This window comes from Diadema antillarum, unplaced genomic scaffold (genome assembly GCF_040938485.1).
Source record: "Diadema antillarum isolate AM-2024a unplaced genomic scaffold, OU_Dant_1.0 seq00000005_RagTag, whole genome shotgun sequence".
Classification (NCBI taxonomy): domain Eukaryota; kingdom Metazoa; phylum Echinodermata; class Echinoidea; order Diadematoida; family Diadematidae; genus Diadema; species Diadema antillarum.
Genome location: NW_027271127.1, coordinates 60429 through 88421, shown reverse-complemented (window position 1 = coordinate 88421; position 27993 = coordinate 60429). Strand labels below are relative to the sequence as shown.

The window sequence follows — 27993 nt, the reverse complement described above, 5'->3', positions numbered from 1 at the left end:
AATCTCGCCGTGATTTTTTTTTAAAAATAATTACGGGAGGAAAGGGGGATTCCCAACTCCTTGAGAACTCCTACACAAACACACATGAATTACATATTACTTCCAACATGATTAACATACATTACATCAAATTTCCTTCCAAATTGCTTACCCTCAGACATTTTAACATCCCCAAACATCCCCAAATGTAACAATGAAAAGGTTGCAGTATACACATTACTACATGTGGTACTACAATGGGCTACATCAGTACATGTGTATGTATATTTACATGTATAAAGCATTGAGTCTCCCGTATCCGGCCAAATCCCTTACCCGGATGAGCCCCGGTCCCGACTTGTCCGGATACGAGAGGTTCAACTGTATATCTTAAAATACAATATCTCATTCAGCACTGAAGAAAATGAGATACTCATGAATTGCTTCGAGATAAATGTAAATGTTTGTGGTATGTCCCAGTCACTTGATTGCCGCAGGAATTTGATGTGATATTTTCTTCCATATCTTTAATTCATCATCATGTGCAATGATACTTTAGGCAATGGATGGGATTACCTTCCTGAGGTACGATGACACAAATCCAGAAAAGGAGGAGGAGAAGTTCTTCAGGGGTATCTATGACATGGTCACTTGGCTCGGATATACCCCATATAAGGTCACACATGCTTCCGACAACTTCCAGCAGCTCTATGACTTGGCTGTAAGACTTATCAAGAGGTAAGTACTTCTTGTGAGGTTTATGCACATAGATTTTAATAGTCAAAGCACAGCTGCAAGTATTACCATTGTTCCTCTTCCTGTTTTCAGCTCACCTGAGCCAAAAACTTGAATCAAAATTACGTACAGTGTTCAAGTATACTTTAACAAAAGGAATAAATCAAACAAACAGAATGATAGAGGTCACATACATATGAAATACAAATGGTATGTAATTTTAATGTCACATATTTTCACCCAAAATTGATATTGGTTTAAATGACACGCACAAACTAATTAGAAGAGGCGATAATGTCATTACGTCACAATTTCCTCTTGGCTTGTACACAGAAATATAAAAATGTTTTTGGTTAACAATTTAGCAACTAAACCCCCTTTCCTCTTGAAATTCACCCTTACTAGTTTATAACAAAACTGCAATGATTTGGTGTGAAAGATTGTTACAACTCACTAATGTTGATTAAATGCCAAAAAACAAGGAATTCGTTTGTGTACAGGTCAATAGGAGACCTGTGTAGTTGCACCTAACATCACTCTTGTGAAACTTCTAAATTCCCTAACTTCCTTATATTAGGTCAAGTTTTAATGAAACCTAGATTGCCATTCCATTTGGCAGATTTTACCTACTGTAAAGCAAGAAATGTTTACGGCATGAAACTTTCGCAAATGAGAGCCAACAGCATTTTTTTGTGTCATAAATATTTTGTGAATTGCCACTGGCATTCAATGCATATAGTGTAGACAAGAACTTTTGTGTGCATTTTAATTTAGCAAATTTTGGCTTCTGGGAAATTTGCAAGATAAGAATGCATGCGAACAGTTCTGGTTTTACCCCCCCACCAAAAAAAAAAAAAAAAAAAAATGACTTCAGTGTACGATACATAGTAGAAGTATTTACTTAAGACAGAGTCAATATTACTAACATGTTTGTGATAATGGAAGTATGTATTATCTTTCAAACAGGGGCCATGCTTATGTTTGCCATATGAAGTCAGAGGACCTGAAGGGTTTCAATGTTCCAGACTCGCCCTGGAGAGACCGCCCCATTGAGGAGAGCCTTCGCCTCTTTGAGGTAGACCACTTCACTGACTTGGAATTGTCGTTGTACCTTGATCCTTTGTATGTTATAAGGTCGAACAATGAGTCATGATTGAGAGTTCATAATAAAAGAGTTTTGCATTAAAAGCCTACTATAGAGTAGAATATTTCCTGTCATTCTGAAGTACATTTGAGGCAAATTGGAGGGATTTTTTGTTAGTGCATCAGAGCTTGTTAGGATAGGCTGAGAAGGGAAAGGTGTCCACTTAGGTAACCCAGTGAAACAGACCAAGTGTCAAAATTGATTGAAAAATGATTCAACCCCCCCCCCCCCCCCCCCCCCGAGATCTCGGCCGTCGATCGCGCAATCGCCATGAAATTTGGCACGTGCATTACCTGTGGCGTAATCTACCAAGCTATACAAAAAGAAATGGAAATTTTCGTCATAATAATTAATTATGTTAATATATGCATAAAATCATACATTTTGCTCTAAATCAGAAATTAAAGCTCCTAGAACCCTAATTTTTGGTGAAAACATTCTTTGTAGCTTTCCTAACAATGTACTTGAAAAAAAAAATTGGTATCAAAATCAATTTCTTATGTATTTTATTGTTTTATGAATTTCTTATGTATTTCTCTGTTTTTTCGACCTTTTGTTTTACAATTTTTTTACCGCAAAATTTATGACAGAAACTATATCAAGCATAATTACGCTAAAATTAATTAGTTTCAGCCGATAAAAGTGAAAATAATCATATCTTTATGAATAAGAAGAGAAAACTCAATTTGCATAGACTGTACACACAAAATCACGTTTTTGAGCCATTATTGGTCTGACAGGCATGTATAAAACGTTATGCAGCGTAGTAACGGTATGCACGATTGTCGCGAAAATGGTGTCAAAAGATGCGCGAGACTTGAAAGTAAAAAGTCAGCGAACAGCGCGGTCAAAAAATTTCGTGCGGTGGAGTAGTCGCGAAAAATGTCGAGGGGGGGTTGATTCAACCCCCCCCCCCCCCCGCCTTTTTAGGGTTAAATATTGTGTCCCTTGCATATTGTCTTCTTGTGATTACACTTTTAAAGCTATTTTAACAACGTAAGTATGAAGATCACATAAGAATTACAGTGATAAGGCTCCTGTAAAATCATCAGGCTTTACTCACTCTTTAGATAGTAATTGGTGCTTTGTTGTTGATATACTGGACAGTATAAAGGCATGTAAATTCACTCGTAATTACTGCCTAGTTGCTGACATGAACCCCCCCCCCAAAAAAAAAAAAAAAAAAAACTTGGGCAGTCAACCATAGACCAATGTTTGTTCCAGATGCTTAAAGATACTCTCTATAAGGATGGAAATGGGTTAGGATTTTGACCCCCTATTATGAGCTTTTGGAAGTGAAGCCTGCTAGCGTACGTACAAGCAGCATGATGTACATGTATGTGCAGCGCGTGTGGCAAACTGTCTTGCAAAAAGAATGTCAGCCCGACATGCTTTGCGGCAAAACATGCTCATTAAGTACATTTGGGAGAATTGGGGCAAACGTGTCAAAGATGTTCTGCAGAATTGCTGTCAGTGAGACACCATCCAGAGAGCTTGAGGTCTTCTGATAAGCCTACACCATTCCCATCATACCAGAATGTATGGTCCAAGAAGCTTTTCACCAAAATATATTATTATCATTATATCTAAGGCTGAAAACAGCAATGACAGTAAATAGTCTTGTTTTTACAGATGTTTGCTCTAGTAAAATTTCACAGGATTAATATTTCTTCAGCATGAAATACTTGCTTATGCTGGTTTTGTTTTGTTTTGTTTTATTGTTTCTCCCGTCTCAGGATATGAGGAAAGGGAAGTTTGAGGAAGGGGAGGTCACATTGAGGATGAAGACCACTTTGGAGGAAGGCAAGAAAGACCCGGTAGCCTACCGCATCAAGTATACCCCCCACCACCGCAGCAAGGACCAATGGTATGTACCATGCCACCTAAGCCTCAAGGTCCTCAACAGTTTTTCTCAATGATCTACAACAGAAACTGTGAACGTGCATGCTGACAAGAAATATTTTAACACCAGATTTCTTACAATCGCTAGCACAATTGGAACACGCTTTCACAAGCTTTGCTTTTGCGGTTCCTTCATATTTCACATGTTATAGGGAATTGTCTTTTATGTACATATGCTGACACACTTTCTTGTCATAACCAACTTTATATCATATTTTGTATTTTGCTAACTGCTTGTTTGTATTTTTGTTTCTTTTTCGTTTAAAGTACATGTACAGATGTGAAGTGAAATATGAAAATAAACGTGCTGGAACTGTTCACTGTGTCTCGAGTGTAAGACTAGTGCAGTTTCAGTAATAGATCTCACATGTTCATATTGTGCATAGTTAGTGAAAGTTGTTGTATTTGAGAATTGATGGAAATGATTTGTAGTTTTAAGTAGAGAACATTGCAAATAAAATAAATTTTCCATGTATGCAACTTTGTTCTTAGTAGAAGTAGAATTATTCTTATGTCATTTTAACACTACCCTTGCCAATATTTGTGCTCTTTCTGTGCATACTTGTCTAGGTGTATCTACCCTACATATGACTACACACACTGTCTTTGTGATTCTATTGAGCACATCACACACTCGCTCTGTACCAAGGAGTTTCAGTCAAGGTATGTTAACTCTTTGACCAGCGATACCTAAAGATTTTGCTTTGTTGATTTAATGACATTTATATCCATAGAGCTTGTTTATGATTTCCATGATAGCTATGATAGTTTTTTGTTTGTACTTTTTCATATATTTTGTAGAAAAGAAGTACTTTGTTTTACACATGAAGTGTCTTGTTACATTGAGGTCAGTAGATTTTGAACTTTGAGATGACGGGTCATTTTATAACAGGACCTGTTGATTTTCAGGTGAAAGTTGCCAGCTTGCTTTATGGTAGACATGTAAGCAAAGCCCGCAGGATTTGTCCTCACTATATTTGAAGCTGGGGTGTTTTCCATGGTTTTCACGATGAAGCTAAGCTAGTGGCTGTCATGGAGTACAGCACCTTTGCAACCTTGAACAGCACCCGTTTGAAAACCACACAAAAGTCTTGGTGGAGTTTGTCGGGAAGTCATGGCGAAGCCTCCATTCACTGCCAGGAGGACTCCAAGTTGCCTGGAAAATTCACGCAGGCAAGGGAATGTCCCTGGTGGCTTAGCTCTCGGTGCACGAGGTCGAGGGCAGGCAATGCTCAGCTACGTGGCAAGAATCCTGATGTCAAGAAGTACTTGGTTTCCGTGCAACAGCTTGAGCTGTTAATGAAAAGTCTCATATCAAACACAGGGAGAATGAATTCAAACTAGGGCCATTTTGTGCTTCAAGAAATCTCCTGACTGTGTTTGGGAAAATAAACTGACAATATCCTTGCTGTTATATCGACAGCACTGCTTTGTTACTGCTTTCAGGCTTATCTTTTTTAGCTCACCTGAGCCGAAGGCTCAAGTGAGCTATTGCGATCGCTCTTCGTCCGGCGTCCGTCGTCCGTCGTGCATAAACTTTTACATTTTCATCTTCTTCTTGAGAACCCCTTGACCGATTTTCACCAAACTTGGCAGGTAGCATCCCTAGGGGGATAGGATCTCAATTTGTTCAAGTGGGCACCATACCCCACCTGGGGGCCCCCAAAGGGGCCCAAACCCCCCCAAAATTAAGGAATCTTAAAAAATCTTCTTCTCTAGAACCAGAAGTGATAGAGCTAAGTTAATACTATGAATTAGTACATTGATGACTGTAGTTTCAAGTTTGTTCATGGCGGAATCGTAGGTGCCCCTCTTGGGACCCAGGGGAGGGGGGTTTAGAGGGGTCCTAATGGGGCCCAAATTGTACATTTTCATCTTTTTCTTGAAAATGCCATAATGAATTTTCACCAAACTTGGCAGGTAGCATCCCTAGGGGGATAGAATCTCAATTCCATCAAATGGGCACCATGCTCCACCTGGGGGGCCCCAGGGGACCCCCCTCCCCCCTCCTGTAAGGAATCTTTACAGATTTTCTCTAGAACTGGAAGTGATTGAGCTAAGTTAATACAATGAGTCAGTATATTGATGACTGTTGTTTCAAGTTTGTTCACGGGAGAATCAGGGGTGCCCCCCCCCCCACCCCCTTGGAACCCAAGGAAGCGGGATGGGATGGGGGGGGGGGGGGTGGTCCAAATGCGGACCTAAATTTTCATCTTCTTGCAGAAAACAACATAATGGATTTTCACCAAACTTATCAAGTAGCATTACCAAAGTGTTTGAATGGGCACCATGCTTTCCTTGGGGGCCCCAGGGGGTCCAAACCTCCTAATTCAATGAATATTAAATAAGTTTCCAATGTTCTCAGGTAAGAGTCTCCAGGAATGCGTGGAAGGTGAACTTGCGATACTCAGGTGAGCGCGTGACCCCCGGGTCTCTTGTTGTTTAACCAAATTTTCTCACCGTATCAGGACGTGTATTTCTCTTTACTAACCATGATTTTGGTCCCTATTATGTACTGTCACCTCTGATTGGTTACTCATGGGCCATCACTAAGAAACATCAACAGCAGCTCATACTATAGGCAATCTTGGCCAGCAAAGTGTGGTACATGTTCAAGTTCAAGTTCAAGTTTTCAAGTTTGTGAAACATTTATTTTCCATCTTTTTCATGTAGGAAATCACATGCATGAAATTATTGTACAGGAAGGCAGAATCTCAAAAAAGCAGAGCTTGTGGTGAGCTGCCTTACAAAATACATTACATCACAAACACAAACACAAAAAACAACAAAAACATAATAATAGTTCCCATGGCAATATTGAAATGAGATATGCCTCAGAGGGAGATATTGTAGTCTAACAGAGAGGCAACAGTGAGTATGAAAATATGTGACGAGCTACAGGCTATGGCAAATGTTGCATATACCTGAATTATCCATTGCATATTTTATAACTGCCAATAATATGAATCCTCTGCACAGATGTAAACAAGACAATGAATGAAATGCACTGGTTCCAATTGGATCATGAATAGACATGGCAATATTGAAATGAGATATTCCTCATGTATCTAACTGTCAATGCTTATCAATAACTCTCACCCTATATGCCAGCCTTTTTGTGTCCTGTGCATACATCTTTCATATTTTATAACAAAAGGTAAATGATTCTTCCCACACAAAATACAAAAAATGTCAGCAATGGCCACTTTGTGTATCTTGAAAATGTCAAATGTTCAGGAGAGTGAAAAAATCATGGCAGCCGAAGAACTATACCAGTTGGGATTGCCTTTCCTTTGACAGGCCCTGGTGGCTTCATATTTGGGGTAAGACAGCTAGGATTTTGACAGGACCTCTCTTTACATATTATTTGAGAATTAATCCAAAAGAGTGATTTTCACCAAAATGTGAGATAAAAGGTCTTGTCACCCCACGATGAGATGATGATAGTAGGGTATCAAGGGTTTCATACGCAGAAATTATACTGTTTACCAAGAACAACAACAAAAACAAAAACAAAACTGAACATGCAGGTAACTGCTTGAGAGTGTACCCTTCTACATACAGCCATCTCAGTTTCTGTTTCATACAACGCCAAGTTTGTACGTGGCACATCTTTTCAAGCTACTTTCCATCAAGTATGTAGTTGGTATGTTAGGATCTTTTACAAATCTATCTGCATAATTTACAGCTTACTTGTGATGACCATATTGTTTGCAATGTGCCATAATTTATTTTTTGCATTTAGAATCTAGGGTCTCTTGAGTTTATAGCAACTTTTCATGATTGTTCGAATACCCATATTACAGATTTTTGCTGAAAAGAGTCAGGTTTTGGTCTGCTCTTTCCTTTAACCTCATAATGATGCCAAAATTGTATGTGTGTCTGCATGATGCATCTTGATGTCTTATACCCAAGAAAGGAAGAATGTCTGATTGAAAACAGATTTCTCTACAAGCTTTAGGATCTAAAGGAATATTTGCTACTCTGCATGTGATTTTCGTAAACTTCTAATCACAGTATTACTTGGAGTATATTCACAAACACATCAAAAAACAAAAGCAAAAAACACAATCTAGATGTACAAATGTCAGAACAAACTTTTTCAACTACTTTCTTGAAATGCCAAAGTTTTGTATGAATTGATTGTGATAGGTTGATATGCTTAGCAGGCTTTTGAAAGCATTTGTGTTTAATTTCATTTCTATGTGCCAGGCAAAAATCATTTGTCAGGTGATTATACTACCCCAAACTGACGAGTGCTTTCTATTATTTTGTGTCCTCTCCTGTGTGGGTACAGACGGTCCTCCTACTACTGGCTATGCAATGCATTGGATGTGTACTGCCCTGTTCAGTGGGAGTATGGCAGGCTTAACATGCACTACACAGTGGTCTCCAAGAGGAAGATAGGCAAACTTATCACAGCAGGCATTGTCAGGTGAGTGTTGTCATCTTCTTGCTTAAAATAACTAAAATAACTTTTCCAGTGGCAGTGGCAAACAGTTTCTTCAATCCATCTCTCTGGAAATGAAGCTAGATGTATTATATAAGATTATAGATAAAATTGGAATTATTGTAATGTCCTGTGTACGCTTGTTTTCTCAAGGAAAAGTTATGTCTCCATGATTTTCATTAATTCACTTTGTCTCAAACTTTGATACAAAGTTACACATAGATATGACAGAGACTCCAACTCTCCCGCTTTCGACGTGAGATCTCCCGCTGAAAGTCCATTTTTGCAAAATCTCCCGTTTTCCCATTTGAGATTTAATTTCTCCTGCCCTGGCTCTGTGTCTCCCTCTTGAAATGATTTCTTACTTATTGCCATAGTATGTTGAAAAATAAGTCTTTATCGAGATAGCACGAGAGAGCATCTAGATCCTTAGAGCTTCCAGGGCCCTTTAAGCAGGCCCTGCATGGACCCTGGCCGCAAGGTACTTGGTGCATTGCGCTCGTGACGTGCGCTTTGCCCACATCAAGTTTGAGTCTCCTGTTTGCTAGGGGTTTCAGGCAGGAAAATCTCCAGATCAGAAGGTGTTCGGGGTTGGAGTCTCTGATATGAGCACCTTTGTTTGATTTCCTATTCAGGGATTGGGACGATCCAAGACTGTTTACACTGACAGCCCTGAGAAGAAGAGGTTTTCCATCTGAAGCCATCAACATGTTTTGTGCAAAGGTAAGTTCCAGCATGTGTTGCTCTTGTGTTGAACTTTTGAAGTGTGGCGTTCATAGCTGGAAAGGAGTGGAAGGGACATTAAAAATCCTTTTTCCATCGTATACTTCACTCTAGATAGCACTACTCTAAATACATTTTCAATGTTTCACTTCTCCACCCATGCAATCAGTTCTTTGTTGTATATCTTGCTTGATGTAAATTGCTGTCATGTTTTGTACCATCAGAAACTCATGTAGAATTCTTAGACTCCAGACTGCATTGAAGCGGGAGGCTGATCTTGATTTCACAGACTAAAAGCAAAGATTCATGGAAGTAAAGATTGCCAGCCTTTCCAATGAGGGATATGGTGAAGCATTCAATGGCTTCCTTTCCTGGAAAGCCAGATGAAAAGATGAAATCCTATGAAATATGTAATCAAATGATTGTTCCATGTATCTTGCCCAGATCGGTGTAACCATGTCCAGAGTGGCTTTTGACCCGTCCATGCTGGAGTCATGTGTGCGAGATGTCCTCAACAATACAGCCAAGCGGGTCATGGCTGTACTTGATCCCATCAAGGTCTCAATATCCAACTTTGAGTCAAAGGTAAGATACCAGTGCTGTCTCGATGCACAAAGACCCCAGGTGTTATGGTATTTTTCAATTAATTAATTACTCATTCATTGTTGCGGCACAAGTGGTGTAATTTCAGCTTGAGAAGGAAAGTGTAGCCTATGATGCACCCATCTTCATGTTAGCTAAGGTATATCTTTAGCAAGTGGACTGGTGTTTTTTTTCTCACTCTCTTTCTTCTTATTTCTTCTTCTTCATTTGATCTTTAGCAACTTTGCTTGTAGTGAAAAATCCCCAAATCCCCAAATGATAGTAGATATGAGATACAGTATAACATTCCCCGCATTGACAGTTGTCATGCTAGATAGTCTAATCAATAATTCCTTCTCATAGTTGACCTTGAATAGGCTATGATGTGATCTTTTGAAAATAAAAAATATAAAATGAAGGTGATGCCTCAAGTAAGGCCAAAAAAAAAAAAAAAAGGTTGTATTGGCGTAACATGAGATTTTAAAATAGGGTCGGGCGGTCGGATTTTTTTTTTTTTTACTGCCTGTGTTTTAAGCCAAAAAAAAAAAAAAAAAATGTTGCATTGGAGTAACGGGTCACTGAAAAATAGGGTAGGTAGGTAGGGATTTAAAAAAAAAAAAAAATCCCTCCCAAAATTTCCCCCAGATCGAGTACCCCCCTTCAGCGACTGCACCCACCCCCCCCCCCCAAAAAAAAAAACACAAAAAACAAACAAACAAACAAAAAAACTAGTTCAGTAAACCTTCATAAGTCGAATAATCGCCTATTAAGTCAAAGGTCTTATAAAGTTCTCTTCTCTTTATATTCTATTGTTTTAAAGACAAATCTTCTTTAAATCTAAGCTATTTCTTCAGTCCTATGAAAGATTCGGCTTTAATAGGCAAGGTTGACTGTAGTTTTTACAACAGCTCTAAGATGTGTAAATTCTATTGTCAAATGCCAGGAAATCCCATATGAAGACTCTTTATTTGATTTTTTTTTTAAACATGATAACTCCATGATCACCCTGCATTGACTTAAAGTTTCGCTTAGTGATGGTTCCTGTGTAATAATAATAAACAGTCAACATACTACACCAAAATCAAGACTGTGTACAGCTTCATTTCAGGCAGCCAGCAGGAGGCTACTGTAACCCTATTGCTCCGTAGATCCTTACACCTATCCCGCTGGCCGGCCTTGGCTAACTAGAGACTCATTGCACTGCTAAACAATAAACAGTTTAACAGTACAACTGCTGCACTGAATGTGCTGCGTTCATCTATTCTACAAATCATTTATAAGGCCGATATTACTGGAACTATACCCCTTCACAGAATTTAAAGATGTTGAAATCCCTATCCTGAATGTTTTCACTTCATATTTTACTATTTTGACTTAGATATGATAGATGCAAATTGACGCATGTGTACGATCTTTTCATCGCACACGGCGATCTGTAATACAGTCCCACATATACAGATTCATGTACGTTTTCCACACAAGAAACCTATGGCAAAACTGTACACAACACAATGCAGTCTAAATGCAATACATGTACACTGTATAAATCTTGATAGAGTACGCGTCCGTGTTGGAAACAGACGACGTACTGATCAAGCGAGGGTACGCGCTATAGCTAGCTCTCCCTCGAGGTACGCATCCCCGGCAGAGCCGTTTCCACCACCGGGTTTTTGCGATCGCGATTGCAATCAGCAAGATACTTGATATCGATAGCAAAAAACCCAAAAAAAAACATGGGGTCGGCGGAAATTTTAGGGTCGGGCGGGTTACGCCAATGCAACAATTTTTTTTTTTTTTTGAGGGGGGGGGGGCCTAATTGTAATGTAAATGAGTGCTGGCATCAATGGCTGGTTGCTAAATAGGATACACTGACAAAAGACTTCAAATTCATGTTAGAATACTATTGTTAATGCTGAACTAATCATATGTCACAGGTTTGCACATTGGAGGTGCCCAATATCCCCCACGATGCCAAGCAGGGCACGCACACCGTCGGCTTTGGTTCTGTGGTGTACATCGAGAGAGACGACTTCCAGCAGGTCAGTTTAGTGAGCAGCAAGTGCTTCCAGTATGGGGTTTTTGTCTGTAGCAGAAAGCAAGAACAATTGAGTGTCTAGCCATATCAACGTGACATGGTTGACAGAAATTCATATTTATCCAGGACTTGACAATAGTGGAGGCCCAGTGTCCTGGGACCACTAAAAATTGATGTCAGATCACATTTCAAAAAGGTTATCTTATGGTAGCCTGATTAGACAACTGGGATTCAAAATGGATTGTTACAAGCCCTGGTTTAGTTATGCATGTATACTCACACATAGGGTGCATTCAAGCACTCAAAAGTGAACCAAAGCGAACTGTACCGTGCAGTGCCAGATTTGGAGCGTTCTAGTGCTTTGTGAGAAAGCGCACCTCATTAGTTATCTTTAGAGGAGTAAAACATTTTGTAGCAACAGGGCCATTCACCTTGCATGCTTAAGCCACTTACAGATGTTATGAACAAAGAGAATGAACTCTTTGCATTATGACGTATGTGCATATTACACACATTCTACACATGCCAACTTCTGGTACAGTTTTGGTACACTTTTGGAGCACATTGGACGTGGTCCACTATTGGCTCGGTACGGTACACGTTACGAGCATTCAAACACTCCTCTGGAGTGGGTATGGTAGAGTTCAGTTTGCTTTAGGAGAGTGCTCGAATGCACCCATAGGGAGGAAATTTGAAACTGTACTACATTAGTCAATGTGTATCTGTCAGCAGTGAAGCAAGCATTGCTTGAAGAATACTTTTCCTTTGCCCAAGTGGTATGTATTTTGACCTAGATCTATTTTATCAGTGCTTTCATTGCTTTGTTAACTTTATGAAATACTATTGGAGGAAAAATGAGCAAAGAAATTGGGATTCCATCGGTTTTTTCTGTTTGTGTTTATGAAATACTGTGTGAATGAAGGAAAATTGTTTTGTTGTGAGAGATTAGGCATATTTACTTTTCATAAAATATCAAATTTTGTGGGATTTTCTTTATGTTTTTTTATATCATTGTCCTGCTGTGACATTACAATTTGTTGTAGTCTTCTTATCCAGCAATTACAGTACCAAAACTTTGAAAAATTCATAACTTCTGAAAGGATTGTCCAATTTTCCTCACATTTCATCCATGTGTTAGACTAATACTTCTGCATTCACTCAATCTAATACAAATTTGGGTGTCATACATATCCTTTTTTAAGAAATTTGATGACACTGTAGTTGCATGTATTCACTTGATATACATGTATTAATTAGTATGTGTGATTGTATCTTCTCAGAAAGCAGAGAAGGGATATAGGAGATTGACTCCTGCCCAGCCTGTTGGTTTGAAATACACTGGCAAAGTTCTCAGTGTGGAATCAGTCTTAACAGACAACAAGGGACAAGTGACTGAACTGAAGGCTAGAATTACACCTTTGGAAGAGACAACCAAGCCAAAGGCATTCATCCACTGGGTATCAGATCCTCTGGAATGTGAAGTCCGAATCTATGAGAGACTGTGAGTTATAATTGGTTTCTATGGTCACTTGTGTATGAGAGTCTGTACTTCTCTCTCTATCTTTCTGTACTACATTTCCCTACTTCCAACTAAAATTTCAGGCTTCTGTTTGCCACACAGTATATTCCAAAGAGTCCTGTGATTCCGTTTGAAAGTGAAGTGACAACCATGCTAGTAGCAATGGTAGAATGTATCACAACATCCAAGTGAAAAGTTATTGGTTAGCCCAGTTATTTAATGAGTGTAAAACTAAGGACATGATAGGACACATGTGAACTTACTTGTGCAAGATAAACAGCGTTATAAGAGTGTCTTTCCTTTATTCTTTTAGTTTGTTCTTGTTATTCTCCTTGTCATATAAATGGTTGGATACTAGAATAGATTTTAAATGTAGCCAAGCGAGAGGAAAGGAGATCTTGTATATTTGTTTTTAGTTTGTGTGTTTAGTGTGCCTCTGCCCAAAGTGTGCCAACAATATTATGTGTCCCCCTGTCCCACATGTTGTTTTAGCAATATCAGAAAAACTGCCATATGAACTTTCTTCGTACCTGACCCAAGTACACTACATGAAGTGTAGATACACTGGGTAGATTATGGGCAACTTCATCAAGGTCAACAGGTCAAGTTGGTTGACAAAGTACAAATGACATAACAATTATTATTTAATTATGAAAATGATAGTAATGATATGTCAAAGGTTACTTAGATATTTTTTGCATGTCATTTCTGGCCATGAAATTTAGAAGTGTATGTCAAGTAATAATATCATTGTACTCACCAGTTTGAGGATACTTTGGATTCAGCAGTGTTACGCTGCTGCAGTGTCTCATTTTGTGTGCACATTCTGGCCTCTTTTCTTGACAGAATTCATTCAAATTCAGTATGGAGGTGCAATTGTAGTAAGATGAAATCTAGCCGCCTATAACTTTTGGTAGTATTTTCACCTACTCGGTGTCTAGCTTGATAAAAGAATACTTGACTAACCTTTTTCACAAAAAGTAGGGGGAATGATATTACCCTTGACAGATATCAGCAACAAGTCAAAGAAATTGGAACTTCTCATAAAATGTGAACTTTTCCGAAATTTTTAATTACCTTTTCTTTACATCTTTTTCCTTATAAGACGTTATGAATTATCAGTCTTCTCATCCAGCAGTGACTGCACCAAAAACTATAAAAATGCATAACTTTTGAGTGGATTATCACATTTTAGTCAAACTTTCACTGATCTGTTCCAATAATATTACTGCTTTCATTCAATGCACATGTATATTTGGGTTTCATCCCCCTTTGACCCTTTTAATCTGGGGGCGGTGTCATGATTTGATCATTTTTGTATATATTCATTCCTTCATTTAGTATCATTATTATTTTGTTGTTGTTTCCCATTTGCAGCTTCAAGCACAAGAACCCAGAAGACCCTGAAGAAGTTCCTGGAGGATTTATCACAGATTGTAACAAGGTAAGGTCATACAGTGGGGAATAACTTGAGATATGTCACCTGTGTCTTGACAAATTGATGTCAACAAGAGGTTTCATAGTTTTCATATATTTGTTATTTACTCATTCACATATCTCTCTCATGCTATGGATGACCCAGATTCAGTGTCACCACAGGCTCCATTTGTGATCAACAAACATCTTGTATGTCTTCTGTTGAGGGGAATGCTTCTGCATGTTACAGTCTGTTACTAATTTTATTCAAGACACTCAAATCGCTGCTCAAAGTACAATCTTATAAATTTCATAAATGATACTGCTCATAAGCAAGCTGAAGATGTTTGCAATTAAATTTAACTGTTTATTTCCAGTGTAAAGTCATTTATCAGTCTTATGTACTCAGAAATCTATTGCATACAAGAGTGCAGAATTCTTGTACATGATTTTTGTTTGTAATCTTTTAAAATTTGTTTTCAATGTATGAATAGTTTTGAAATAGCTTTAACTCTAACTAGGCCAGGGGGGCCTGGGAGGTCCCCCTTGATATTCTGCATGATATGTCACTATCGCCAAAAGCTATCACTGCAATGTTTCAGGACTTTTTACGTTTTAGTCTCCCTCATCTCATGAGACCAAATTTGTGATCCCTGGGCATGCGATTTTAAAATTGCACATAAATACCGGTAGATACATGCATGTCAGACGAAAACTTGCTCCAAAGCATGAATTCATATACAATTTCAATGCATATTGTACTTTTAGTCAAATTTCATGAAAGCATGATTATTTTTGCCTTTTTATATTAAATTCACTTAACATATTTTCTTGCTTCGTGCAGTGTCGCCGACAAATTTCATTTAAAAAAAACCTAAAAAAAAAAAAATACACAAGAAATTAAGAAAACCATAAATGCTTTAGAAATTATTTTTGACAGCATAGTTTTTTCACTACATTTGCTAAAAATACTAGAAAGAATTTGTACAGACAAAATACGTCTTTTTGGAGCTTTATTCAATGATTTAGAGCAAAAAGTGTGATTTCATGCATGCATTATGCATAAATTAGCATAAATGATAATTTTTTGAAAATTCAACTCAACAGTTTTGTGAATTGCATCACAGGCAATTTGTTGGGATTGCGCGGGTGATGGCCAAGATCTGGATGGGGGCTTGGGAGCCCCCCCGCTTTGTCATGTACCTAAATAGCCTGGCCTAGTTAGGGTTACGATGACTATCAATTATGCTAAATATATTTGTGAGGAAAGAGATACATCTGAATGAATTTAAATTACATTTTATCTTCTTTCTTTCCCTGATTTGAATGCCTACCTATTGGTGCCTCAATGGAGGAAACCTTGTCATTTATTTTAGCCAAACTTCCCGGGTTTATTTTCGATGCAGTAATTGTGAGGATCCTCAATGGTAGGGATTGTTGATGAGGTGAACTCCAAATATATAAACACAAAGTACATAACCCAGCTTGTCATGTTTTTGTTGAGGTGAAATTGAATAGTTCGTACTATGTTTTGCTGGGGTATTGACATTGTTAGGGTTATATAGTCGTGTGTCTGCATCACAGTTGTGCCATGCACAATGCATTGGAATATTACAGATAATACTTGTTGCATGTACACCAAACTTGATGCCTGAAATATGTTTTGTGATGGGTATAACCTGGGTAACATGATTTAACATTATTTCTTTTGGTTTTGCATGTATCTATATTTATATTCTTAACAGAATTCCCTCACAGTGATCCCATGTGCCCTAGTTGATCAATCAGTGTCAGGAGCCAAGGTCTTTGACAAGTTCCAGTTTGAAAGAATTGGTTACTTCTCTGTGGACACAGATGCCTCAGACAAAAAGGTGAGAAAATGCCTTAAATTGTAGTAACTCTCTTTAAGAAGCTCCCGTGAAATACCTTTCATGTCATCTGTAGATAACACTTCATATCACAGTCTCATGTGATTGTATTCTAGGAAATATTCAAATGGGTTGAGCAGAAAGCTAGAAACACACAATGACTTTGTTATCTGCGAAAATAGAAAGCCTCTTGAACGCATGCTTTAAGACCAATCATCAAAGAAGTATGCGCCATGTTGTAAGCTAGAACGTTGTGATGTGGATATTACAGAAGGTGTTTTGATGAGCTGTTATGAACCTTTTATGGTCAAACGCTATGCTATGAAAATGAGGTCTTCTACCTTTATAATTGTACTGTAAAGTTATTCTGATAAACCCTTTTTGTTTAAGTCCAGCCATTCCAATACCACTGAAAAAAAAAACACTAGATATACAGGGCCAATGCTGGATTTGACATAACAAACATTTTGTGAAACTAGGCTACTACTTGACACTATGTATGATAGCAACAAACCAGGCTCATCTACTGATGAGATGAATAACAGAGAGTACTCTTGATGCTGTCAGATTTAAAGTGATGCAATTAATTGGTGATATCAGCACCTATCTGATTGTTCAACACCTTCAAAAATTGTAGCATTGATTTGTAGCATTTTTATACCCCCACCAAACGAAGTTTGAAGGGGGTATATAGGAATCAGCGAACGGTCGGTCGGGCGGTCGGTCGGGCGGTCGGGCGGTCGGGCGGTCGGTCCGTTGCAAATCTTGCGTCGCGAACTACTTCCTCAGTTTTCAACCGATTCCCATAAAACTTGGCACAGATGTGTGCCTTGGGTTGTAGATGTGCAAGACGTATTTTTTGACAGTACCCAAAAGTACGTTGCCATGGTAACGGCATATTATGGGCAAAAATGGGTACAAATCTTGCGTCGCGAACTCCTCCCCCAGTTTTTGATCAATTTTTATGAAATTAGGTACAGATGTTCATCTGAATATGTTAATGTGCAAGACACATATTTCCGCAGTGGCAAAAAGTGCGTTGCCATGGTAACGGCATGTTATTGGTAAAATATAGGGCAAAATGCTTCATGGCAAAACTGCTTCATCAGTGTTCTTCCAATTCTCATGGAATTCATATTGAATGTTTTTCTTAGGATATAGGTCAGCATGACACATTTCTTGACAGTGACAAAAAAGTATGTTGCCATGGTAACAGCTCACATATTATGAGCCAAAATGATGGAAAATTTTGTGTTGCAAACTACTTCCTCAGTTTTCGCCCAATTTCCATGAAACTTGGTACAGATGTGTGCCTTTGGTTGTAGATTGTTTTGATTTTGGATATTTGAAATCATATTCAGGTCCATTAGTGTGATTATGATGTCTTTTGTATCTTTCAGCTGGTCTTCAATAAGACTGTCGCTCTCAAAGAAGACTCTGGAAAGAATTGACATGAACAGCTGCCATACAAGTATTCATGTTGAAGCTGTCGGCTGTTTTTTTCTTTAAGATACAATATTCCCTTTTTGATAATCTGAAAATACACTGTTGTTTTATTTTCCTTCTCAATCCACCTCTCTGACTTAGAAGTGTCACATTTTCCGTTTACAAATTATGGAACATCGTAATGAGATGTTTACTAACAGTTTCTAAGCAGATGTGCTCATATATTTTTCTGTTAGCTGTCTTAGCCGATGTTAGGGTCTTTAATAGATTAGTTTGTGTATGTTTAAAAATTGAGAGAAACATACAGTGCAGAGTATAGTGTAGGAATGATGATGGTGACAATGTCTTGTGACCAGAGGCCAAAAGTTATGAAAGTTGTGTCATAAGATATTACTGGTATCTGTTGAATGAATGTTCCACATTTTGTGTGATGAAAGCAGAGTGATCTTAAGAGCACTATGGATAGTTCAAAATGGCTGCTGACATGCCTGTAGCAACCAGGCTGGCAATATTTCTTTTTTTTCTCTCTTTAAATTGTCATTGACTAACCTCTTGTGTAGGTATTTGTTGTTTTATTTTTTTTTCTGGTGTGCTGTTGTATTGTGCTCAGTAATTACCGAGGGATATTGGCTCACCAACGCATCAATTGCTCATATTCTAAAATTTGTTAGGTAGGAGAAAAAAATATGTTTTTACCACGAATTGCTCATTTGTGTTTGACATAAAAAAAGTAAGTCTTCAGATGACCAAATGCATTTAATTTACACGACAATTGATATGCAAAAAGAGATGTTTCCTTGATTACTTGTTTGTAATAAAACAAGTAAATAATTTTCTGTCTGATTCTTCCAGCATTCCCTGTCATAGGCAAGTAAAACCCTAAATTGTCTAAAGAAATGCAGGTATGCATCCAAACATTGGGCACATGTACATTTGTGGTGACATTTGAAATTCGGATATTTGAAATGGTCATGTGAATTTATATCAGTGGATTGGTAATCTCCATATTGCTTGATTAAATCTTACATTATATTTTCCATGTCAATCCAGTTTAGTTTAATCACCATTTTTCTGTTCTTGCTTTCTGTAAAAGTGATGAAAACAGTTGTTTAGTTCAATCACTTCCAAAGTAAAAGCATAGATGACTCATTTCTATTTGGGATACATTTCATTTTCGTGTTGAGGCAACGTCTCACGCAATATTTCTTTGCTTTGTTGTTTGAGGAACTAGCCTGCGTTTATAAAGCATTGTAGTAAGACCCAGAAACTATCTTGTATAGTTGTAGAAGGTTGCACAGCCTTTTCCAATAATCATGTAGATTTGATTCAATCATCTTGTATATGAAGAGTTCCTTTTCAAAACCTGCTAAATCCATTTTTCATCAAATTGGACTTTCGTACACAAATGTATTTATTTTTATTACTCCCATACAGCAAACGTTTCAAAGTACATGTATTGAAATTTTTGTCAGGAAATGAAGAAATCAGGCAATGAAAATGACTTTTGTTCCAAAAGGTGCTAAATCCAACTGGATACAATCAGAAACCAGCATGCATGCTTGACTGCATGTTTACCCCAGAGTAAAGCCAGGCTGGCTAGCTCTCCCAGCTGCATAGCTTATTACTTGATTATCAGATATGAGATGTTTCATTTCCAAGCATATACTTATAGATTATTTAGAGAGATTTAGAAAACTGGAGGAGAATGTGAAGAGATAACATATCAACCTAGAAAATTGTCACTAAAACAATATTTAGATGCTGTACATTACTGTGCTAAAATATTTGTTCCTAAAGGTGCTAAATCCACAAAATCCCCTCAAATACTGTATTGATTCTTTAAAGATCATTCTAGACACATAGATTTTGCCTTTCCAAGGCACATTACCTCTATCTCATTTATCTCATAATGGTGTACTCTTATGGGACATGAAGTTATTGCATGAAAACACTTACAAGCATGTGAAATAAAAATCCAGGTTTTTTCCATATTTCCCCCATTTCCATACCATCAAAAGTGGCTTAAGCACATTTTAGAAAGAAACTCTTCATATGTTATCGATTCATTAGAATATTTCTGATTATTTGCCAAGCCAACCGTATGGGAGCCATATTGCAAATTTAGCTAAGAATGTCCATGTTTCTGGCAGATTAAAGTTAGTCTTGCCTGATGCCGTGAATTTGAGTTATCCACATTTATACATTGACCATATACATTGACCATTTGGAAAATTATCACTTGTGAAAATAAATGAAAACGTGTACCTCATATGCGACAACTTATGTAATGAAATTTTCTGAACAGCTGAAGTAAAATCAGACAACATTTGCAGACAAGCTTGGTTGTTGCTGTACATGTGTGTCCTTCAAAAAACAATAGGTAGTAAAATCATGTCCCAAAGACTTATTCATTCTATCTTTGAAAGATGTTATGTTAACTGATATTGCAGTACATTTTCAATTTGTTTGCATTTTGCTACTTTCAGTTCTGTGCCTAAGTATGGCAAATAGTTCTCTTTTCTTTGCAATCCCCTGCATAATAGGTTTGTGTCTTGATAAAGACTGTCATAATGAACACTGTGTTGGCACAATTGGTACTTGTAATATGTATAGCAGCTGGCAGAGACCATTGAAGTTGTGTGGTTTCTAGATCTGTGTAAGGAGCTCTACATGCATCAAGACAAACCTTGACACCACCTATTCTAATTTCTGTGTTTTGTATTCATTTCTCATTTTACTTGCTCTGGTATTTAGTGAAGAAAACATATAAGGCCAGATCTTATATGTTTTCATACAGCTGCGAACGAAAGAAAAAAGAAGACAGTCCTGCAGATAGATATAAAACCTGATATTTCTTTCATTCTCAGCAACCTTATGAGACATGTTTACACTGTGTGCATTTATTTTGGTAGTCTTGTCAATGTCTTGGTAGTCTTGTCAATGTCTTGATACAGAGGAATATGATGTATTGAAAATATCACACATAATTTCTTATCAGTCATAGAAATGAAGAGGATGGAGTTTGCCATGATTTCACAAAAGAGTGTTTCAATACCTTGGCAGTACCATTGTAATATGCCACATCATGAATATTAATAAAGCACAACTGGTTATGCATTCTTTTTAAAAAAAAGCCTTGAAAGTATGTTCGTGTGATTCTTGTGTTTGAAGTCATGTCATCTTTGTGGCTTAGATATAGAGTACAGAAAGTGTCTCCCACCCTGCCTAAAGATGAAATATGAATGTGTCAAGACTGTTGATTTGTAAATTAAAATGTGATACAGGTACTGTATACTGTATAAGCTGTTATTTTTCTCTAATTTCACAAATCACAGTTGAATTGCGAATTTAATAACACGAAAATGTCGCCATGTGCTTGTGTAATGATGTATTTAAGATAGCATCGGTGTCAATTTGCAAAAACAACATCTCGCAAAAATGTCTGTGACCTCCTAATTTGCGAAAATATCTGTACGCAAAAATAACAGTTTATACCGTATGTCCAAAAAAATTTACAACAGGAACTTCCGCAACGATAACTTTAAAAATTGTGAATCAATCCAAATACAATTTTAGGGTATGAAACTACAACTTATTACCCACATCTTACAGCAAACCCCATCCAATCTGCTTCAGTGGTAAAAAAGAACATGTGAGGAATCCCTTCCCTCCAAGTTTCGTCCATTGATTTCACAGTTCCAAGAGCATCCAAGTGCTGAACATGGAAGAGACGGACCCATGACATGCTTTACAACTTTCCACGTTTCTCTGTGACCACTTAACCAAATTGAATGGGGTTTTCTGCAAAATGTAGGTAAGAAGTTATAGTTTCATTGCCTGAAATAGCATTCAGATTGTTTAATCATTTTGAAAGTTATGAATGCGAAAATGTGACTGTAATTTTTTTGTTTTTTTTTGTTTTTTGGATGTACTGTAAGGTAAAGTAATGCAGGGTACAAGTCAGAAGGACTCTTGCTTCAGTAAGGAAAATTGTTAAAAAAAAAATAAGAGGTTACTTGTGACTTGCCTGACACTTCATACATGTAGCACAAATTTGATTGAAATGAGAGCAATTTCACTTTCAGATTTATAAAATAAAGTAGGGCATGTAAATCCAAGTGATGTCTTCGTGGCTTATGTTGGTATTTATGCTGTCAGTGGGAAAGGTGTTATCTGATTCATGATTACAGAAAACATGCATTTTTTTCAATAGTTAATTATTGCCCCATGCCAAATTATCCATTGCCTATTTGATATGTTTGCAAATTTTGCTGTAGTGTATCCCTGGTGCATATATTGGAGGATACTTCATATTCAGCAGTGTTAGGCCACAGCATTGTTACATTTTGTGTGCGCAATGCAGGTCACATTTCTGGACAGAGTTTATTCAAATTTATTATGGAGGTGTATCGTTTAAAAAAAATATAAAAAAATAGCCACCTATAACTCTTGGTGAAAGTACCCTTGCTTGTTCCTCTTTATAAATGAAAATGTTGAGTATCTGTTTGTGTGCCCTCTACTAGCCACATTTCTCATTGAATTTTGTTCAATTTTTGTACAGTGTCTTATCAAAGTTAATCTGAACTTCTGTTATTTTTAGTGGTGCTGCTCCCAATGTTCTACCTTTTAAAGAATTAGAGGCAGATATATTATACAATGTACTTCTTGTGTGCACTCTACCACATACATTTTTAGATCAATTTTCTTCAAAACTTGTATAGGAGCATCATGGTGAAACCCATCCTTGTTTTTTGTGATGCTACCCCCAGTATTCTGCCTTTATAGGATCAAAGGTCATATTTTGGTTGATACCTTATGTGGCCTATGGGCTGCATTTCATGAAGAAACATGAAACTAGATCTTAATTCTATTCACACAGACACAAAAGCAAAAGAAGACAGTTATAACTGTCTTGTAGTGCCCTTGTTTTTATACGAAGTATTTTTTTAGGGTTTCCTTGTATATGCACTTTACTGGCCACATTTCTTGATGGATTTCATTCATTGGGCCAAAGGCCACTACCATCTTATTTCTTGTTTGTGCTCCGCCATTCATCTGCATTCCTTGAAGGATTTTGTCAAGCCTAATTTAAACCTACTTCATCGTGAAATTTGTAGGACGGAAGGACGGAACCTTCGGAAAATATGGGTGGTGTGATGTGATCCCCCCCCCCCCCCCCAATTTTTTTCTCATTTTTTCCCCCAGACCCAGACCAGGGATTATTGCTCAGGTGATAGAATATGTATCTGTGCAAATTCCTTACTACTTGGGGGCTCCAAGGGGCACAGCACCCCCCCCCCCCCCCCCCCCCAAAAAAAAAGGAGAAATCTTTACAAATCTATCTAGAACCGGAAGAGATAAAGCTAAGTTAGTGATTGAGTAAACAGATTGGTGAGTAGTTTCTAGTTTGTTCATGACAGATCCAGGGGTGGGCTGGGGGGGGGGGGGGGGGTTCAAGTAGAGGCCCAATTTTCACATAATCTTCATCTTCTTGACATGGTCGGATTTTCTAAAAACTTGACAGGTATCATCACTAGAGTGTGGAACATATTTTTGTAAAAATGAGTACAATTCTTCACTTACAAGTGAAGTCTTCGTTTTCAGAACCAGAAGCAATAAGCTGAGTTAGTGCTATGAGTAGGTAGATTGGTAACTGCCATTTTAAGTATCTTCATGGCAGTTCCAGGGATAGAGCTGGGGGATGTCAACTCATTTTCTTTCTTCTTCTTCTTCTTCTTCTTCTTCTTCTTCTTCTTCTTCTTCTTCTTCTTCTTCTTCCTCTTCTTCTCCTTCTTCTTCTTCTTTTTCTTCTTCCTCTTCTTCTCCTTCTTCTTCTTCTTCTTCTTCTTCTTCTTCTTCTTCTTCTTCTACATAGTGAATATACTTCTAAGGTTATTTACGGTATAGATCCAGAGGTTGGGCGGAGATCAAAATGGTGGTCATGCAGTCTTTGCATTTTTATCTTTTCTTCTTCTTTTTTTTAACTGCACAGTCAATTTTCTAAATACTGTGTACTTGGTATGTATGTTTACCAATGATATGCAAATGGACACCATGCCCCCATGAAAGCCCTCTAAACTGCCCCCTGCCCCCAAGTTTGTTATGTTCTCAGGTATACAATAGTCTGCAAGAATGCATAGAAGGTGAACTTTGGATACTCAGGTGAGCGCGATACCCCCCGGGTCTCTTGTTTCTGTAGGAAGTGACGTCTTCTCAGTGAAACTGAAATTGAACTTGAATTAAACTTTATTTGCCTTCCTTTTCTCAAATACAAATATGTATAACAATCACATGGTTAAGTACATTAAAAAAACACAAACATGATGATGAAGAGACCTTGAGAAGCATGGCTTGTAAAGAAGGTCCCGCAGGGGAAAAAAAATGGCTTACGAACAAATATTGTTAACTGCAACTACCAGCAATTCTGAGAGTTGTTAACTATTGAAACACAGTCAAGTGAAATAATGATGCATCATGATTTACTTAGATAGTAAAACAGCTCGGAAGAAGAGAGACAGAGAATGGATGTTAGCATAAAGGGTACAGAAAAAAAGGCTTTACAAGATGACTACTCAGAGTGCAACGAAATTATATATTTTGAGAATTCTAGCAGGTATAATCTTGAACAAATATAGGAAATTTCACTGATGAATACAAAGAATATAACCGCTATTAATCTAAATACTTATGTTCGAGACACCATTTCAATTTATGCTTAAAACAGAAATACTAAAAGAACCGGTAACCGCAGAGTCAAGTGAATTCCCAAATGTTGGTCCTGTACAAATTAGTGTGTTTGCATGAGATAAATGAAGAGTACTCGCACTTCTGGTGGCATAGCGATGTATTTGGCATTTTTGGTAAACATATAGTTTGAAAGCACCACGGGCAAATATCCGCCTGTACATTAGTGAACTATTGAATTAGTCTTCCACTTTCAATTTCTGCTGTTGGAAGATTATTGATGTGTTGTCCCTAAAATCAACATTACAGATAATTCTTAAAGCTCTTTTTTTAACAAAAATAAACCATCAATTTAACTGCGTTTTTAGAGTTACCCCATGTCACCATACCATAATGATAAAGGATAGAATTATAGTGTTGTGCAGCCTCTTTATGTTGGCACAATGTTTATGCTGTCAATGGAATATAATATGTCTGACTGAATTGCAGAAAACCCACATTTTTTTGGTGAAAATTGATATTTCCCAGCATAACAGGCCAAATCAATCATTTCCTACATGATATGTTTGCAAACTTTACAATTTTACTAACTTGTCTATATCTCCCGGTATGGGGTGGTGTTCGTTATTCCGAAGGTTCGTTAATCTAAAAATGAAAGCAAAGTTCGTTGTTCCGAAGGTTCGTTATACAAAAACACACAAATTCCCAATAACCTAGAAGTTTATTTATCCAAATATGGAAAAGGGGCCGTTAATCCAAACACCGTGGCATTCTTCCGAAGGTCCGTTCAACCGAAAATGGAAAAAGGTCCATTTTACGGAGGTTTGTTAATCCGAAAATGAAATATTACGGGTCGCTATTTAAATGTTCGTTATTCCGAGGGTGTCTCAATCCGAAAACGGTATATAAGGTTCGTTGATCCGAAAAATGAAATAAGGTTCATTATTCCAAAAACTGAATAATCTGTGGCGATGACAGGTGGGGGGGGGGGGGGGGGAATCAATATTGTTCCTATCGAGTACTAATATTGTGCGAAAGGGCTGATCTATAGCATGGCCAGGGGAGCACGCAGGATCTCCGGTCAGGATCCTTTCAAAGGGGATGATCCGTATACAGGCATGATTACTGTATTTCGGTGTTTGTTTGTTTGCTTGTTTTCTTGCCTTTGAGTGACCTGTTTTTACTTACGTCGTGCATGGCTCATCCTGATGATGATGTATATCGAGGAGAGGGGGTGGGTGGCATACGGAGGAGGAGGAAGAGAAGAAATATTTCTTGCACGTTTATCAGTACAACAAACTTTACAATGTGTGTGCATATTTTCATTCAATTTTCCTTACATTATATCATGCTTTTTTTTTTTATTACAAAACCATAGTTTGTCACTGAATGAAGGTTATTTCAATTTCGGATTAATGGATAACCTTTGGAATAACGAACCTTAGATCATTTTCAAATTTACCTGGGAACCTTTGGGGCCCTGTGGCATAGTGGATGAAGACTCCCAACTCCCAATCGGAGGATTCGAGTTCGATTCCTTCCCGCCCAGTGCTTACGTCCTTGGAAAAGATGTTTTACCCACTATGTCCCTCTCGACCCAGGTGCATACATGAATGAGTATACGCTGGGGTAATAATAATAATGACAGGACCCTCTGATAGACAGTGGCAACACTGAAGAGGCTACCCTGGATAAATATGACCTTATCATAACCTTCGGAATAACAAACCTTGGGCTCGTTGCATAAAAGTTATACTGTTGTGGTAACTTCGCCATCCAATGGTAACTTCCATGGAATTCTTGCTTTTGATTGGCTGTTGAGTATTGTTGCCATGGTAGTTACCATTGGATGGCAAAGTTACCACACAATAGTAAATTTTATGCAACAGGCCCCTTGTTTCGTTTTCGGTTTAACAAACCTTTGTGATAACCGGAAGATATGGATTCAGCAATGTTACGCCACCGTCGCCTTTGGAACGTTGTGTTTTGTGTGTACAACACTTACCAAGTTTCTTGACGATTTCATTCAAACTCGAAATACGGAGGTGTGTAGTATTTTCAAGAATCTACAGCCGCCTAGAACTTTTGGTGGATGAGCTGAAAAGACCGTCAAGAATAGGATTTTTATTTCTGTTGGTACAGCTGCTAAAATAATTGTATTTTCGATCCTGCAGCAGAATGTCCCTGGCACCCAGCCACAAAGCAATATAGAGTATGCAGAGCACTTTGACAGTGGCAGACAAAATGACGGCGCTCTATGCTTCTAGTTAATTGATGATAGTGCACACAATGTCCAAATCAAAGAGATTGGTCCAAACCTTTAAATATAAATGACCGTGTGCCAATTTGAAGTGTCCAGTCGGAGTGTGCGTGCATGCGTGCGTGAGTGTGTGTGTGTGTGTGTGTGTGTGTGTGTGTGTGCGCGTGTGTGTGTGTGTATGTGTGACTGTGAATGCGCTTGTATAACCACTGTACCTGTGCATAGTTGTGTGTAATATTGTATGTGTGGTTGTGCATCAAAGTTTATGAATTTGGTTCAGTAGGCCTATATGAGATGTCTGAATACACGCTATACCCTTTAATTCCCGTCGTGATGACTGCCTGTTCGTTTTCATCATTCCTGGCAGTGATTTAGTTTCTTTATTCTTGAGACCTGTCCACAGTCGTTGCATATAATTATGTCCAATATGTATGTATATACGTAGGCCCTATATATATATGTATGTATGTATATATCTATGTATATATATATATATATATATATATATATATATATATATATAGAGAGAGAGAGAGAGAGAGAGAGAGAGAGAGAGACTGCGAGAAGGGGTCTCGACCATTTACAGCACCAGTGTGGCTCCTTCATTATTTATATTCAGTGCGAGAAGAAGAGCAACATAAACATTATGTCGACAACATAAAAATGTCTAGTTTGATATTATTATAGTCTTCTGTTATACAGCACACAATATGAAGATATTGAATTGGTGTTTTTGTTATATACTTTCATCTCAATTAATAACACGAGTTTGATATGAAATGTATTCAATAATATGCAATTGATTATGTATATTATTATTGGATTCTGTTATATAATTACGGATTGATTTATTACATAGTCATTATAGACTCACGCCAGTTAGATTTATACTAGTATATATATATATATATATGTATTTATTTATTAGTGTAACCATACGAGTGAGTCATTTTTGTATCATTACAGCCCTGATGAAGGTCCTAAAGGGACCGAAAGCTCGGCAATAAACACGCACGTTGACCACTAGCTATACGTCCACGATTGCGCTTCTTCTCGCACTATATGAATATATATATATATATATATATATATATATATGCAATTGTTATTATTATTATTATTATTATCATTATCACTATTATTATTATTATTATTATTATTATTATTATCATTATTATTATTATTATTATCATTTATGTTGGAAAATAAAATCTTGTCAATGATACTGCACGCGTTACATAAATACTTTG

The 27993-nt window shown here is 37.6% G+C and overlaps 1 protein-coding gene across 1 annotated transcript in view; it reads left to right on the top strand.

Moving 5' to 3' along the window:
• The window catches only part of LOC139724927 (glutamine--tRNA ligase-like), a 28125-nt gene extending 10321 nt beyond the window's left edge, over nucleotides 1-17804 (top strand). The window contains exons 9-20 of the mRNA XM_071636048.1: nucleotides 539-717; nucleotides 1681-1789; nucleotides 3595-3725; nucleotides 4331-4423; nucleotides 8058-8195; nucleotides 8846-8933; nucleotides 9378-9518; nucleotides 11450-11554; nucleotides 12831-13051; nucleotides 14447-14513; nucleotides 16231-16356; nucleotides 17754-17804. Of these exons, the coding sequence (XP_071492149.1) occupies nucleotides 539-717; nucleotides 1681-1789; nucleotides 3595-3725; nucleotides 4331-4423; nucleotides 8058-8195; nucleotides 8846-8933; nucleotides 9378-9518; nucleotides 11450-11554; nucleotides 12831-13051; nucleotides 14447-14513; nucleotides 16231-16356; nucleotides 17754-17804 (1449 nt within the window). The remainder of the gene's footprint in view (nucleotides 1-538; nucleotides 718-1680; nucleotides 1790-3594; nucleotides 3726-4330; nucleotides 4424-8057; nucleotides 8196-8845; nucleotides 8934-9377; nucleotides 9519-11449; nucleotides 11555-12830; nucleotides 13052-14446; nucleotides 14514-16230; nucleotides 16357-17753) is intronic.
• Nucleotides 17805-27993: the final 10189 nt, after the last annotated feature.